Source organism: Peromyscus maniculatus, chromosome 3 (assembly GCF_049852395.1).
Source record: "Peromyscus maniculatus bairdii isolate BWxNUB_F1_BW_parent chromosome 3, HU_Pman_BW_mat_3.1, whole genome shotgun sequence".
NCBI classification, from domain to species: Eukaryota; Metazoa; Chordata; class Mammalia; order Rodentia; family Cricetidae; genus Peromyscus; species Peromyscus maniculatus.
The window spans coordinates 62,388,733-62,403,650 of record NC_134854.1 but is presented as its reverse complement, the minus strand read 5'-3'; the positions used below and the strand labels follow the sequence as shown (position 1 = coordinate 62,403,650).

The window sequence follows — 14,918 nt, the reverse complement described above, 5'->3', positions numbered from 1 at the left end:
AGGGTAGGCCTGGTGAGTTAGGTGCACTGGTATAAAGACTCCGTCCCCACAGCTGAATCCTAGGGAGTAGTGGACAGTAAGGAGAAGACAAATGTGATTTAGGGCCTGGATATTGTGGTCTTGTCTGTCCTGGCAAGAGCTTATGCTCTGTACCTTAGGCAGGCAGGGAAGTGACAGCATTTTGACCAAAGTATGACATGGTCAGATATGTTTCTGATAGCTTTGTAAGTGGGGGATAGACTGGAAGAAATGGCTGGAAATGGTCCTAACAATCTAGGCTAGAGATAAGGGCAGCCTCACCAGGGCCACTTGGGGAGTTAGGGAGAGGGGGGTGGATGAGTCTCAGAAACACATGGCAATATCAGAGAGGTGGGACAAGGCAGAGGAAGCTGAGATGCCACTGACTTCCTGATACATGGCTGTGTTGTTGTTGGTCCAGGGAAAGGAGCAGTTTGAGCTTGGAGGAAGGATCTCCACAGTGCTCCACAGGGTCCAGTATGAAAGAGAGGTTAGACTGAGAGTTATGGATTTGAACATTGGAACCATGGGAGTATTTGAGATGGTGCAGAGTAATGTGAGAGCTGTGGCAGGGGGAGAGACTTGGGAGGTACAGACGAGGTGAGGACAAGGAGCCCAGGGGCAGGCAAGGGAGGATCTGTGCTCAGAACTGTAGTGGGCCCAATTCCAGGAAGAGAGAACCAGTCAGCAGCGTCTCCTCCCTCAGGGAGTTCCACCGAGTAGGCAAGGCTTTATCTTCAATGAGGTACCTGGTGCTCAGAGCAAAGGTGTGTGAGCAGCCTGCCTAGTGCTGCCTCCAGGGACAGGGTACTGGATGCAGGAGGAAAGGTAGGAATCATCACCATTTGCTTCATAACTTTTCACAAAATGTGCCAAAGGAAAACAGATCACAAAAGGTGTGGTGGGCAAGTGCACAGATTGAGCTGGGGAGCATCTGCAAGGATGGGGAGATGTGTGGCGAGAACCCAGGACATGTAGTGGAGACGAGAGAGATAATAGGGTCAGCATGCTGGAGCAAGACTGTACAAGTTTAGAGGCCTGAGCATCAGTCACTGGGTAAATTTTGGCAAGAGAAGGCCACTTTCCCTCAGAGACATAAGGCAGGTGGGTAGGGGTCTAAAAGTTGAAGGTAAGAATGGTTTATGTACAGTTAGTTGGGTAGAGGAAGGGGTCCTTCATGTCCAGGACCTGTTTGTCATTCACAGAGACCTAGAGGGAGAGTCCCGGGCTCTGCTGGAGGTCCAGGGACAGATAGGTCTTGAGACCCAGGCAGCCCTTATTTGGCCTTCGTTCATCCCCCTCACTAACACGGCTATATCCCTGTCCAGGAGGATGCTCGCACAGATGCTGTGGACAGTGTGGTGCGGGACATTCAAAACACTCAGTGCCTGCTCAATGTGGAGCACCTGAGTGCCAGCTGCCCCCACGTCACTCTGCAGTTCGCGGACTCCAAAGGTGACGTGGGGCTGGGCCTGGTGAAGGAGGGACTGGTCATGGTGGAGGTGCGCAAGGAGAAGCAGTTCCAGAAAGTGGTATGTGATTTGTGAGGGGCCCCCACCCTGGAAGCAGGCCCTTAGCACAGACCCTGCACCATCAGCAGTGCCACTGATGAGGGACTGGGGACTGTACCCAGAGCCAGTGCGGAAGCAGGGGATCCACCAGCCTCCGGGTCCTGCTGGGGAAAGATAATGGGTTTGGGTTTGTTGGGGTTTAAAAAAAATCTAATTAAAGCACAAATTAATTGGCTGCGGGTTTGGCTGAGAATGCAGCTGCAAACTAGAGCAGAAAGTTTCCCTCTGCATGTGCCCCAGTCGACAGGCTCGGGAGCTGTGCCAGGGGTGATGCAGAGGGTCCAAACCTGCCTCCTCCCTCTCAGTCCTTTTCTCTATCGTGGAGTCTCCAAGTCCTGTTACCCAGGACCACCCATAGCCATGTGGTAGCCATGAATGTTCCAAAGACTCCGTCACAAGGCTCCTCCAGCCCACAGGTCCACATGGTGGTTTGGGGTCAAAGGCATTGGCTGTCTTAATGAAGCTACCCATAAGGGCTCTGATATCTAGAAATTCCTTTTGCCAACATCATGAAGATAACACTTTCTATGAGTTCACTCTTTTGCCCACCATCTATAATGAGAACAGACAGACCCCACCCCTACTTTGTGGAACTTATATTCCAGCCTGAGACAAGGAAATGAACACAACTAAATCAAATCAAATGTCACAAGAGAATAACTGTTGTACGAAGGGGAACATAGAAGTCTAGTCCAGAGAGGATCAGGGGTGGGGTGCATAGTTTGAAAAGGGGGTCAGCGGATGTGGCATAAAGAAGGGGATGTTTTATCAGAGCCTTGAGGTGCACACGAAGGGAGGAGCCCTCCAGGCAGATGGATTAGCCAGTGCAAAGTTGAGCAGTCCCAACAGCAGTGTGACTACGCGCTGCAGTGTGCTGAGCGCTGGACTCCACTGGCCGCACATCTGCAGCAGCGTGTGTAGTCGCCCCTCGTTGCTTGTTCAGGAATAGCTCCACCTTGACCACTCCCCGTCTTCTTGTGTCCTTCAGATCACAGAATACCTGAATGCCCAGGAGTCAGCCAAGAGTGCCAGGGTGAGTTCTTGCCTGGGGCCCCTGGAGGTGCTGAGTTTGAGAGGTGTGGCCCTGTGGCTTCCATTGGGCCACAGGTCCCTGAAGAACCGTGTTGTTCTGTTTCCCTCCTCACAGCTGAACCTGTGGCGCTATGGAGACTTCCGAGCTGATGATGCCGATGAGTTTGGCTACAGCCGCTAAGGAGAACTGTGCCTGGCCCCCAGCACCGCTGATGCCAGACCCTTTCCCTCTGCCAGGAGGCCGTTTTCAGCTGCAGACCTGGTTGGGGAGCATAGATTGGGTCCAGCTTTGCTTCAGTGTACAGAAACCTCCTGTGGTGGGCAGCATTGGAGCTGGGGTGGGGAGCCCGAGGCTTGCTGGGGCAGACCATCATCACAGTGGCGCTGCCATCCACAGTCTCTCCCGGATGATTTTGTGTTTTTATTTGAGGGTTTGTGGGGTTTTTTAATTGTCTTCAAATCAGGAAAGAACAATGAGAGACTTTGTCTTAGTGAAGGGGATAATCGTGACACCCAAGGCAGCTATCAGCTGGCACCCACCTCCACCCCAGACCACCCTTCTTCCCAATCTCTGTCCACGTGTTGATTATGTGACTTCTGATACATCCGTTCTCAAATTCCAGTGTGTCCACATCTGCCCCTCACCAGCCTGTTCTGTATTTAAAGCTTTGAGACCCAATAAAATAGTACCTGCTGTCTGCAACCATACTGTCATGGTGGAGCCGGAAGACTGGATCCTTGGCCCCAGCCAGAAGGAAGCCTGGAGACAGTCCCTAAAAGCAAGGCTGCTCAGGAAGTTCTAGGCAGCCGGGAAGCCTGGTGGCCCCACAGCCATCCTGCAGCAAAGCAGCCATCTCAGCTTCAGAGGAGCATGGCCTGCCGCCTCATCACAGCCTGAGCCCAGCAAAGGCCCCAAAGGAAGTCAAGGAAGGAGTTCCCCAGTTCCTGCCGTGAGCTCACATCAGATTAAGAACAAACTGGGCCTGGTAGTTCAGGCTGTAACCCCAGCTTCAGAAGACTAAGACAGGGAGATCATGAATTTAAGGCCAGCCTGGACTAGAGTACTCAAGGTCAGGCTGAGCAACTTAGACCTTGTCTCAAAAATAAACAGTTTAAAAAGGGCTGGCCTTAATGATACAGTTGCTCACCCGGCATACATGAGACCCTAGGTTCAATCCCAAATTGAACCATTAAAAAGAAAAAGAAAAATAGCCATAAAAGCCCTTGGAGAATAGGACTGAAATCATAGGCACCTCTGAAAAGGATCCCAGTTCCCAGTGAGGAAGGCCTGTTGCTGTGAGCTAGCTCTTGCTATAATAAGTGGTCTCCAGTCTTTAAGAACATAATTATGGACTAGAAAAGGCCAGAGCAGTCATGTGATAGGCAGTGAAAAGCTCATCATTAGCAGGGAATTCTGAGGGGTGGGCAAAGACCAAGATAAAGCCTAGACACTGGCTACCCATTTCATCCCTGTGGCTCTGTCCTTCCTGGACACATATTTTGAGGAAATCTGATGGTATGACCTTCTGCTTTTCTGACCCAGGATGATACTCCAAAACTGTCTTGGCCTTAAGTGTAAGGTACCAATGAAAGTAGGCTGGCTCTCCCTCTTAAGCCAGACACCACCAAAACACACTGGGCAGGCTTTATTTACATGGGCTTCTGCTCAGAACATATCTTTAAATAAAGAAAGGTGTTCCTCTTGGTCTCAGGGTGCCTGTACAGGATGAGAGGCAAAAATGATAAAAAGAACCAAGGGGGAAGGGCTAGAGAGATGTCTCAGCAATTAAAAGCATGTACTGCTCTTGCAGAGGACCTGAGTTCCGTTCCCAACACTCAGGTCAGACAGCGCCTAACCATCTGTAAACTCTGGCTCCTCTGTGATACATCTGTGATCTTGGTGCCGTGACACATCCCCTTAGTCCCCACACTGGGGAGGCAGAAGCAGGCAGATCTCTGAGTTTAAGGATAGCTGGGTCTACAATTTCAAGGACAGCCAGCACTACACAGAGAAACCCTGTCTCGAAAAACAATAATAATACATCTTTGAAAAGGGAAGCAAGGAATTGGCGGGAGAAACATGGAGTCAGTTTAGCTCTAAGAGCCCTGTGCTTGGTTTTATCTCTTGAGCCCCTCAGGGCTGCTCGGAACAAGTCTTGTACTCCTTGACCCAGACCCCTTACAGTTGAGTGAACTTCACACCCTTGAGGGTGTCCGCCAAGTCCTCAGGAGTGATGGTGACTTACGTGACTCATCGCCTCGCTCCTGGAGAAGCCATCCAGCCCCCAGTAGGCAAGCATACATTTACCATAGCTTCACTTCGTTTTGGTCCATGGGAAGAGAATGCCCAGCTCACTCTATTCTTTACCTCCACGGTGCTCCCAGTAAGGCCGCAAGGCAGGGTGCTGCACATTCACAATGAGCGCAATCGGCAGAGGGGCAAAATGCCAACCCACTCATTGTGAAAGGGTCTGAAATCATCTCCCTGTTGTAACAGTTGCCTTGGTTACATCTGCACCCAAGGATAAGCCTTCCTTAGTTTTCCAGTTGAAATTATGCCTGAGCCTTCCCACTTCTTACTTCCTTTCTCTTCCAAGGCTGGTTTAGACAAAGGTCAGAGCAGTCACCAGGTAGGCAGGCCCTGCTGCAGGTCCCAGCAGCCTGCTGTGCCTCTGCCACATCTGTTGAGCGGCTGAGGCTCCTCCTAAGACCAGAGCAAGTCCCATGTGAAGGGTACGGAACTGAAGGAGACAGTCAATGTGTGAGTGCACTGGCTTGTTCTGTCTCCACCCGTGCTGGTCCAGCATCAGTACTTGCGAGGGACACCAGAAGAGCCCCCAGAACGCCTCCCCAGCCCCTGGACTTCTAGAACTGCTCCATGGATTCTGCCTTCTCCCCATGCCTGTCCAATTGCACCCCCAATTGTTCATTCCCTTCTTGCTTCTGCTACACAGGTTAATATCCAAAAAACATTCAGCCCAGCACTGGGTCAGGACCATTTTGAGTCCCCCAGGGCCTGTCAGGTAGGCCAGGAGGTAGCCAGTACCATACAAGAATAAAACCCAGCAGTGGGCAGTGCCCCTGCAGTTTCAAGGGTCTAAGCCCCCGCCCAGCCCAGGTGGCTAGAGAAACTTCCCAGTGGGAGAGGGGAAAGTTGGTCTGACAGATGGTTCGCTCGTCTCTAGCTGTGTGCTGGGAGTTCCTAGAGCTCTGGGGTTTAATGATGGTCAGGGAGATACTGATACTTGAAGCTCCTTCTCCGGGACCATCATCTTCCTCTGCTACACACGGGGCCAGCAAAGAAGGCAGGCGTGGGGGAAAGGGCTCACATGGCTGCCTTACTTTATTTATTGGTTTGATTATTTCTACATCCTGGGGAGAGTTAGTCAAATGGACCCCTTTTCTTGCATTAGCCCATGTTGGGAAGCACTAGGGAGGGGCTAGAGAGCTGGTGCCTCAAGAGTGGTTATTGATGTCCTAATTACAAGAGGATGCTAATTTAATTTGAACCTAATTACAGTGCACTACCCTGGGTGGCATGTGTTTTAATAATTAACGTCCTTCAGATGCGTGGGAGTGTAATAATATTTACACTAGGTTGGCCAGCAGCCTGGGGAGGCGGGCTGGGGGCCCATACGCCACCCTCTACCCGGCAGCTTGGCTGCTAGCAGGTAGGGGAGAAGGCACATGAGTCTTGGTCCCCTGGTGTCTTGTCATCCTTCCCAGGGAATATGCTGGGTCTCATTTCCAGCCACTTCTTGACCCAGCGGGCTGCTTCACTCTGCAGGGTGCCACGCTGGGATTCTGAAATCCATCAGACCTGCAGGATCTCCAGGCCTCAGCTCCAGCCATGCTTAGCCTCCCCCACATCCCAAACCACACCAGCAAAGGCCCTGTTTCTGGCTCCCCTGCCTACCTGAACAGTTCCAGGGAAGGGCTTGTGTAAGTGGATGTTAGGAGGCTGGAAGAGAGCTGCTTGGTATTGCTCCTTCCCTTCTTTGCAGGTAACCTATGTAAGAAACACATTCAGAAAAGTTCACAGTTACAAGGGCACAGCTCGAACACGTGACCAGCACCACGCTAAGCTAGAGGCCATCACCAGCTCCTTCCCAGTCAACCCCTCTCTGGCCTCCATCCCGATGGGTGGGCTTGGTCTATTGTGTGTTTTTGCTTTTCGGTTTCGGCAGGTTGTGATGTGTTTCAGTTAGTGTCGATACCTGTGTGTTGACTTCTCAACTTGGTGTGTCTTGGCCTCAGGAGGTAACGTGGCAGTGTCTTTGCGTTCTCCTTTGTCTGTGTTCCCCGAATACACTACACTTGTCGTGAACAAAGAAGGCAGGGGCTAACAGTCTGCTGGAGCCAGAGCCACACCAGTCCCTGAAGGAGAGGTCTCGTCACTGGCACCTGACACACCGGTGACACTTCATCAAGAGAGGTGTCAGAATGATGAACAGAGCAGTTCCACACCCTCCCCAAACCCAGAGCAATGCGGTTACCAGCATGATGCCCACAGCCAGCCTTCTAGACCATCCAGAGGTGGGTGTGCAGCTAAGCTGTACAGTGCTCATGTAACATCAGGAGAGCCCTGGTTCAAATCCCAGCACTGAAAAAATTTTTTTTTTTATTTTGGAAGAAGCAGGCTGTTAAGATGCCTGAGAGGACATGTGTGTCCCTACTGAAAAGTCTCCCAGGGCAGTTTGATCCCAAAGCATGGCTGGCAGACCCCACTCCATTAGAATCACTTGGGGTGCTCATTAAAATATCGCTGTCAGAGCTATGGTGGGGGTGGGGCGAGGGAGCGAAGTCTTCACTCTGTCGGAGCAGGGAGACAATGGGCAATGTTTGACGTTGATGAAACAAGAGCTGGCATATTATTTAGCAATAAGATGGTAACCCCCAGAAGATCAAAAGCAGATGATTAAAAGTGGTTGCCTGTAGACAACACTACAGGGGGTAGGCAGCACGACTGAATTTAACCATAGGCAAGTGCTTCTGATGCTCAGGTTTTTTATTCATTACCATATAAATATTGTACCGATCCGTTTCACTCTGGACTGCGGCCCCAAGCTGTGTGGGGTGGGGCCTAGGAATCTACTTTCAACATGCTTCCTCTGTGGTTCTGATGAGTTCTCAAGTTCAGGCATTAGCTATCACTGTCCAGACTCATTTTACAAGATGAGAAAAGAGACAAAGTGACTCGCCCAAGGTCACCCAGCTTATTAATGGCAGACCCAGGAATAGAAAGTAGCTCTCCTGGCCCCAGGCCTATGATTTTTCTCTACATCATGGCTCTCACCTTGGTGGATGTCCATCTCAGCCAGCTTGACCCCTGGGGACCTGCGGGGTGAGCTAGGATCCTGGCTCAGCTGGGAAAGCCAGGGTGCCCTTGTCCTTATACAAAGGAGGCGGTTCTTCCTGCTGCAGCCCGGATCCTCAAACCGTCCACAGCATGTTCATAGCACCTGCAGCCTGTGTGGAGCATTGTGGGAACCAGCCCCCAGCACATGTGTAACTGCAGCTGCTCTGACTGCCAGACGGTAGCAGTGCCTTGGAGGGATCTTCCTTCCTTCCTTCCTTCCTTCCTTCCTTCCTTCCTTCCTTCCTTCCTTCCTTCCTTCCTTCCTCCCTTCCTCCCTTCCTCCCTTCCTCCCTTCCTCCCTTCCTCCCTTCCTCCCTTCCTTTCCTTCCTTCCTTCCTTACCTTCCTTCTCTCTCTCTCTCTCTCTCTCTCTCTCTCTCTCTCTCTCTCTCTCTCTCTCTCTCCCCCCATCCCCCCCTTTCTTTTACTTTCTTTCTTTCTTTTTTTCAAGACAGGGTTTCTCTGTGTAGTTGGTGACTGTCCTGGAACTTGCTCTGTAGACCAAGCTGGCCTTGAACTCAGAGATCCGAGTGCTGGGATTAAAGGTGTGCGTCAACCACTGCCCGGCTGAGGCATTTTTCCTAAGAATGGGAACAACGGGTCTGCCTACACATTTAACATCTGTGTGCTCGCTGCAGGCAGGTACTGTTCTGAGGGCTGGGGACAATAAGGTCCTAGCTTCATGGGGTTCACAGAAGGAACAGATGATGAGGGGAGGCTGATATAGTAGGTGGGTGAGCAAGCATTAGCTCAAGATGACACTGTTCCAAAGTGCCCTCATTCAGAGCCATGCAAGAATAGGCATTACAGTCTTGTTCCCAACAACAAAAATATGGGCACCACAGCCATGACTGTGGCAACATGGAGATATCTTTAAAATGTTGAGTAAGGTATATCCCAGAGGACTTCATCTCACTTAACACTATCATTATTATTATTAAAAAAAGCACTGTTCAGGCACGTGATGTCCAAATTGGGATTGAAAGGAGACAAGTCCATGTGTTTGGATCGGGGCTATGACACCACTTTGAGTAAACTGGAGTGTATAGAGGCCTGCTCGTGGATAATAAACTCAAGAACTCGAAGGGCAAAGAAAGATGCTGGGGACCACCTGTCGGCCTGGCAGGAGTGTACACAGATCATGACATGTCCGTGTTGTGTGGGAGCGTGAGGGGAAGGGGGCTTCCCGGGAGATGAGTGTGTCCTCAGAAGGAGCCCCTCTGAGGAGCTGTGGGAGGGTTCAAGGGGAAGGGACTTGAGCAGGCAGTGCCTGGTGGAGTACAGGTCTCAGAGCTCTCCCCTTGGAGAAGGCTGCCCACAGCCCAGTGCAGTACGGCTGCAAAACTCAGAGCTTTCCTTCATCAGCTAGCAAAGCCTCGCCTGTAGGAAGAAAACAGCCTTAGTAGGGGAGCTGGGAAGCCTGCGAGTTCCTGCTCCCTTCTCAAGTTGGAGTGTAATTCCAGGTCTACAGATCTTGAGTCTATGTCCTGTGGGTCTCTGACAAATCCTGCATTTCTGAAGCTACCATGCTGATCAAAGTATAGAAACTGCATCCCAGTAGCTTCCTGCCAAGATTTTCAACCTTGGTCACCATTGCTCAGATGTTGTGGTCACCTCTCTTTTAAAAGACATTTTCCCCTGAAACAGCCCTAGTGGAGAGGGGGGATCTCACACTCTGGAGACCTTTGCCAGAGCCCCTAAGCTTGAGGCTAGTGTTGGCACTGGGTAAAGTGGCCCTCGGGCTCACCAAGCTCTGACTTGACCATATCAAGACTATCAGGACACAAGAGCCCCAAAGCCTAGGCGCCAGCAGTACAGATCAATTATCCCGGCTCCATGAAGTCATTATTGGGCCCTTGGGCACAGTGACTGTGCCAGAGAGAGGGTACTATTGATGCAAATCAGTGAGCAGATGATCTCAATCTATAGGCACCACCTGACCTGCTGGGATCTAGCAAGCAGGCCAGTTACCTCAGGCTTCTCCCTCAGCCAGCCACAAACTATAGGTGTGGGCCGGATGGGTATGGCCCAGGGACTGATACTATTTCGTCAACATTCCCTATCCTCAGTTGTGGGGAAGGAGATGAGTCCAAACTTGTGGTTAATATAAATGATACATGTGTTTGGCTTTGCCATGGGCTCATATGCTTCACTCCTCTGTGGTCAGGAGTGTCTCATGGTAGAGGAAACTACAGTGGAGGAACCTGAGTCAGCCTCCTCTTAGGCTGCCTTCTCTCCAGCCAAAGAATCTTGAGTTTCAAAGAATGTCTTACCGAGCCGGGGCTGTGGCCATAGACTGATATAAATAGATGTCAGCCAGACTACATGTGTTCACACTAGTTGAGAACTTGCAAATGAGGTTTGCCTCAAGGAGCTTTGCAACATGGTGCTCGAGGACACTGCTTTTATGACGAGCAGACAGACTGTGTTCTGCAGGCCATGTATAGCTGAGGACCCTCACCCCCCGTTAATCAGTCTCACCGAGGCTGATTACTCATCTGTAACCTGAAGACCAAAAAGTCCTTAGGCATGGGACAGATGGGCTCGGCAGGTAAGGGTGCTTGCTTGCCGCCACACCTGGCAACCTAAGTTCAGTATCCAAGCCTCGTATGGTGTAAGGAGAGAACAAACTCCTGCAAGCTATCTGCTGAACACGCACATGCACACACACACACACACACACACACACACACACACACACACGTAAACATTTTAAAGAATTCTTAGGACTCACAATCCAGTGAGACATTTATGAGGCCCTTTGTGTGAGCACCAGCACAGATTTGGAGCTGAGAGAAATCGGTGCACCCTCCCTGTTTATACCCAGGTAACCAGTCCCTGGCGTCCTACTTGGGGAGGGGTGGTGAAGCATCCCTGGACTATCCAGTGAAAGGGACTAACGATGTTAGGAAATTCAAACTCATGGGAGCAGACCCCTGCTCCAGAGACCACTGTGTGGCCAAAGCCAGGTGGCATCCAGAGTGTCAGGAAAGAAGGGGCTGGGGTCACTTGGCTGTGAGACTCTAGCTGATCTGGGACTACTGAGGCAGCCAGTCCCTGAAGACTGAGCATTTGTCACAGACCAAGCACAGTTTTGGTCCTGAAGGAACAGCAGTCTTTGATAGGCAGCACCACACCCCACTTGGCAGAGAGAGAGAGGTGCTGACCGATCAGAACCCACACATGGACATCTTTCTTGGGACCTAAAATCTAGATCTAGCAGGCAAAAGGGTAAGTTACTGTAGGTCTGGCTGTGTCTTGAACTGCCATTCTGATCAGAAGTCCTGATCATCAGCAACTGATGAACCCTCACATGTGACTCCCAAGAAAGCCCTGATTTGGGAGGCCACACTCCTCCCTCAGCCACCACAGGAATTCAGTGCACATGTGAGCCTCGGCACACACAAAGGCCTCACTGGCTATGAAAGAAACATGAATCTAAGTCCAGGGACAAGGACAGCAAATATGGGGACCCACATGACTGCCCCCCTTCCACACACTCTGAGCAGACATCAATAATTGATGGCAGCTATCTTCATGGCATGATCTCCCAGTTGTATATAAAGGGAGCCTTCCAGGCCCAAATTAAGGTACCATGCCAGACAGAAAATGTTGACACCCATGTAAACAGCACTTTTTGCCCTTCCATGTTCATTCTCAAAACCCTGGGGGCTGAGAGACGCCACGTGTGTGATGGTTGGGAGTGTTCCCATTTGACAAGATAACAGACAGGAAGAGGTCAGTACCTGGGTGAGGGTATATATACAGGACATGGGAAGAGATCGGGTGTGAACATAGAAGGCTTCGTGGGGCTGTGAGTATTTTGGGTGCAGTCTCCAGCACCAAGCGTCCATTGCAATGCCTCAGAAAATTGAGGAAATAGAGGACTTTCTGCTCACAGCCCAGCAGAAGGATGCCAAATCTGTCAAGATCAAGAACAAGGATAACGTGAAGTTCAAGGTTCACTGCAGCAGGTACCTTTACACCCTGGTCATCACAGATAAAGAGAAGATTGAGAAGTTGAAACAGTCACTGCCCCCTGGTTTGGCAGTGAAGGAGCTAAAATGAACCAGACCTCTGTGTTTTGACTATGAAAAGTCAAGAAAAGAGAGAAAGCTACGTGGAGGCCCATATTGAACTCCATGTGATCTTGACCTCTATTAGAAAGACATGTGGGGCAAAAGTGAGTTTAGCTGCACCCACCACCCAGCTTTGAACAACTGAGGAGGTTGTTTTGAGGATCTTCCTGGGTGTGGTAGTACACATACACACACACAATAGACGGTGTGGTGGGAGTGGAGAACCATGGGTATCCTTGGGCTCCAGCCTGACTGCCTTGTCTCATCTGGACTGATCTGTGGAGGGCAGCGCCCGGGAGGGAGTCCAGAGGCAAAGATCACAAACAGTGCCATGTCTGATCAATTGATAGTGGTTCCCTGGGGTGCTGTGAGAAAGGACTAGAAGGTCATGCCAGAAAGTCAGCTGTCATCAATTATTGATGTCTACCCAGAGCGTGAGAAAGGGATGGTCATGCGGGTCCCATATATTTGCTGCCCTTGTCTTTGTGCATTCATGGACAGAAGATTCAGGGTTCTGTCAAAATACAGCATCCTGGACAGAAGAAGACTTGGTGGGTAAGGGCACTTGCCCCTAAGCTGGACAACCTGAAGTTCAGTCCCTAGGACCATGTGGTACAAGGGAGGCTGACTTCTGCAAGTTGTCCTCTGACTCCATACAAATGCTGCGGCACATATGGCCACACATACACATATAAAGAAATAAATGCAATGACAAGATTTTTTTTTTTAAGAAACCACACAGCACACCGACAGCAGACATTCACTTATGAAACAGAGGACTGGAAACGTCTCAAAGCAGTGCTGCCCAGCCCAGCGAGCTCATGCCCTGCCTGTTAGGGTTGTCATTACATTTGCCAGAAATGGACCGGTAAACATGGGATAAGCACCTGTGCTGTGCTGGGCACAGAGGACCCCCAGCTAAGCCCATCAAGGCTTCTGCCCTGTCAGCAGATGTCATTGGTAGGGTATCAGTAATCCACAAGCTATTTCCTTGGGGAAGAGTCTAAGGTCAAGAACAGGAAGTCACCTAGAAGTAAAAAGAGTAAAGGCTCTGACTATAGAGGTGGCCAAGTTCTTCAAGCAGTGGGCATTTTCTGAAGACCACTCTTCCATTTTGCCTTGTGGGGACAAGCCTTTCCAGGCAGCTAGAACTGCTTCTCACACTGTAACAGCTTGTGAGTCACTGGAGGGAGAGGGCTTGTTAAAATACAGGTTCTGATTCAGGAAGGATGCTGCAAGGCTAAGGACCCCCCCCCCCTTTTTGTTTGTTTGTTGAGGAGGTGGTTTTGCTTTGTTTAGAGACAGGGTCTCACTCTGTAACCCTGGCTGGCCTGAAGCTCCCTGTATAGACCAGGCTGGCCTCAAACTCGCAGAGATCCGCCCCTGCCTCCTGAATGCTGGGTTAAGGGCATGGCACATTTCTAACAAACTCAGAGGATGCTTGGAGCCTCAGGCCCACCCTACGGGCTGCTGTCCTCTCAGTCTCCCAGAGATCAGAAACTAACAGCAGGAACTGGGAAGTAGAGGAGTCGGGGAAGTCAGGCAGGACTTGAGTTTGGAGGCTGAAAGCAAACAAAACTCCCTACATCGAGCCAGAAATCTAGGTGTAAGGACCCGACCCTGGGTCTGGCAAGATAACCTCACCTAGGAGAGGGCTGGGCTGCTTAGGAACTAGGGGCAGCAGAGACGCGGCAGAACTAGACTCCAGCATAAGCTAATGGATTACAAACCTTCATATGGTCCCGGAAGTGTCCATCAGCAAGTATTCAGCAAGTGATTATGAATGAGTGAATAAGTGCGATTGGTCCAGGTAGATCCAGAAAGGAGAAAAAAGGTGCCTCTATATGACAACACCCTCCTCACCTCTCCACCAGACCCAGGCAGGAACTTGATCTGCACCAGGTGGTCTGGAAGCCCGTGACCAGCCTTCACTTGGAAAAGCATGCTCCTTTGATCCTGTATTGCTCTAGGTTGATGCTTTCCCAGATCTTTTGGGGAAATACTAGACTTGTCTGCTGCAGAGCCTGGCAAAATTTAGGGCTGGTTAGATCCCCACTGACCACATAGCTGTATCCACGGGGCGGTGCTCTGTGCCAAACACATCGCCTATCTGCATCCCACCGCCCCGCTGTGGAGCAGGGTATTATGTATTCTGGGCCAAGGTCGCAGACCCGATTCTGAGCCAGGCAACCACACCCATGCTCGGGAGACAGCGCCCCCTAGAGGTCAAGGCGAGGCAGTGGCATGAGCAGAGCGTGGGCCGTGAGTGCCCTGATTGTAGTGAGCCACCAAGCAGGGCAGTCGTGAATGGCGTTTCTTCCAAAGACACCCGCTGCTCGGTTGGGAGTATAACTGAACCGTTTTGTAAGAGTGTCTCTGAGCCTTTCACACCATAAATCCCCTGAGCTTCAGACCTGGAAGTTAACGTCTCCACAGCCCCAACCCCAATCAAGCTCCCATTTTACAGACAGAGCAGGAGAAGCGGCTTGGCCAACGTCCCGGGACTCGTTAGCGATAGGGCGGGGCTGGAAGCCGGCCTCTGCCACCCGCATTGCATCCCCACCTCCAGGCCCAGTCCCAAGCAGGGCGCTTGTTCTCAGCACGCTTGGTACCTACCAGGGACCACGTTCTGGTGCTTGGTAACCACCAGGAACCACGTTCTGGTCCAGAGAGGCCTGGCAGCCATGGCTCGCTGTGCGCTCCCCCTCCCCGCAAGGGGTCATAGCTCCTGGAAGTCCGGAATCTCTTGCTAAATGGTTCGACAGCTCTAAGCCATGAAACTTCGGTCTTGCTCTGGTTGACACGGCACGTTGCACGTCGCAAGGTTGGGGAGGCCCAAGGCCTCCAAGATTCTGACCCA

General features: G+C 51.2%; 1 protein-coding gene and 1 pseudogene across 1 annotated transcript in view; both read left to right on the top strand.

The window, feature by feature from the left end:
• Nucleotides 1-3,324, top strand: part of Snd1 (staphylococcal nuclease and tudor domain containing 1) — a 428,395-nt gene extending 425,071 nt beyond the window's left edge. Inside the window, exons 22-24 of the mRNA XM_006979374.4 lie at nt 1,347-1,550; nt 2,578-2,622; nt 2,737-3,324. Coding sequence (XP_006979436.1) covers nt 1,347-1,550; nt 2,578-2,622; nt 2,737-2,802 — 315 coding nt within the window. The 3' untranslated portion in view covers nt 2,803-3,324. The remainder of the gene's footprint in view (nt 1-1,346; nt 1,551-2,577; nt 2,623-2,736) is intronic.
• Nucleotides 3,325-8,402: 5,078 nt separating this feature from the next.
• On the top strand, nt 8,403-13,262 carry LOC102919488 (large ribosomal subunit protein eL38 pseudogene; annotated as a pseudogene).
• Nucleotides 13,263-14,918: the final 1,656 nt, after the last annotated feature.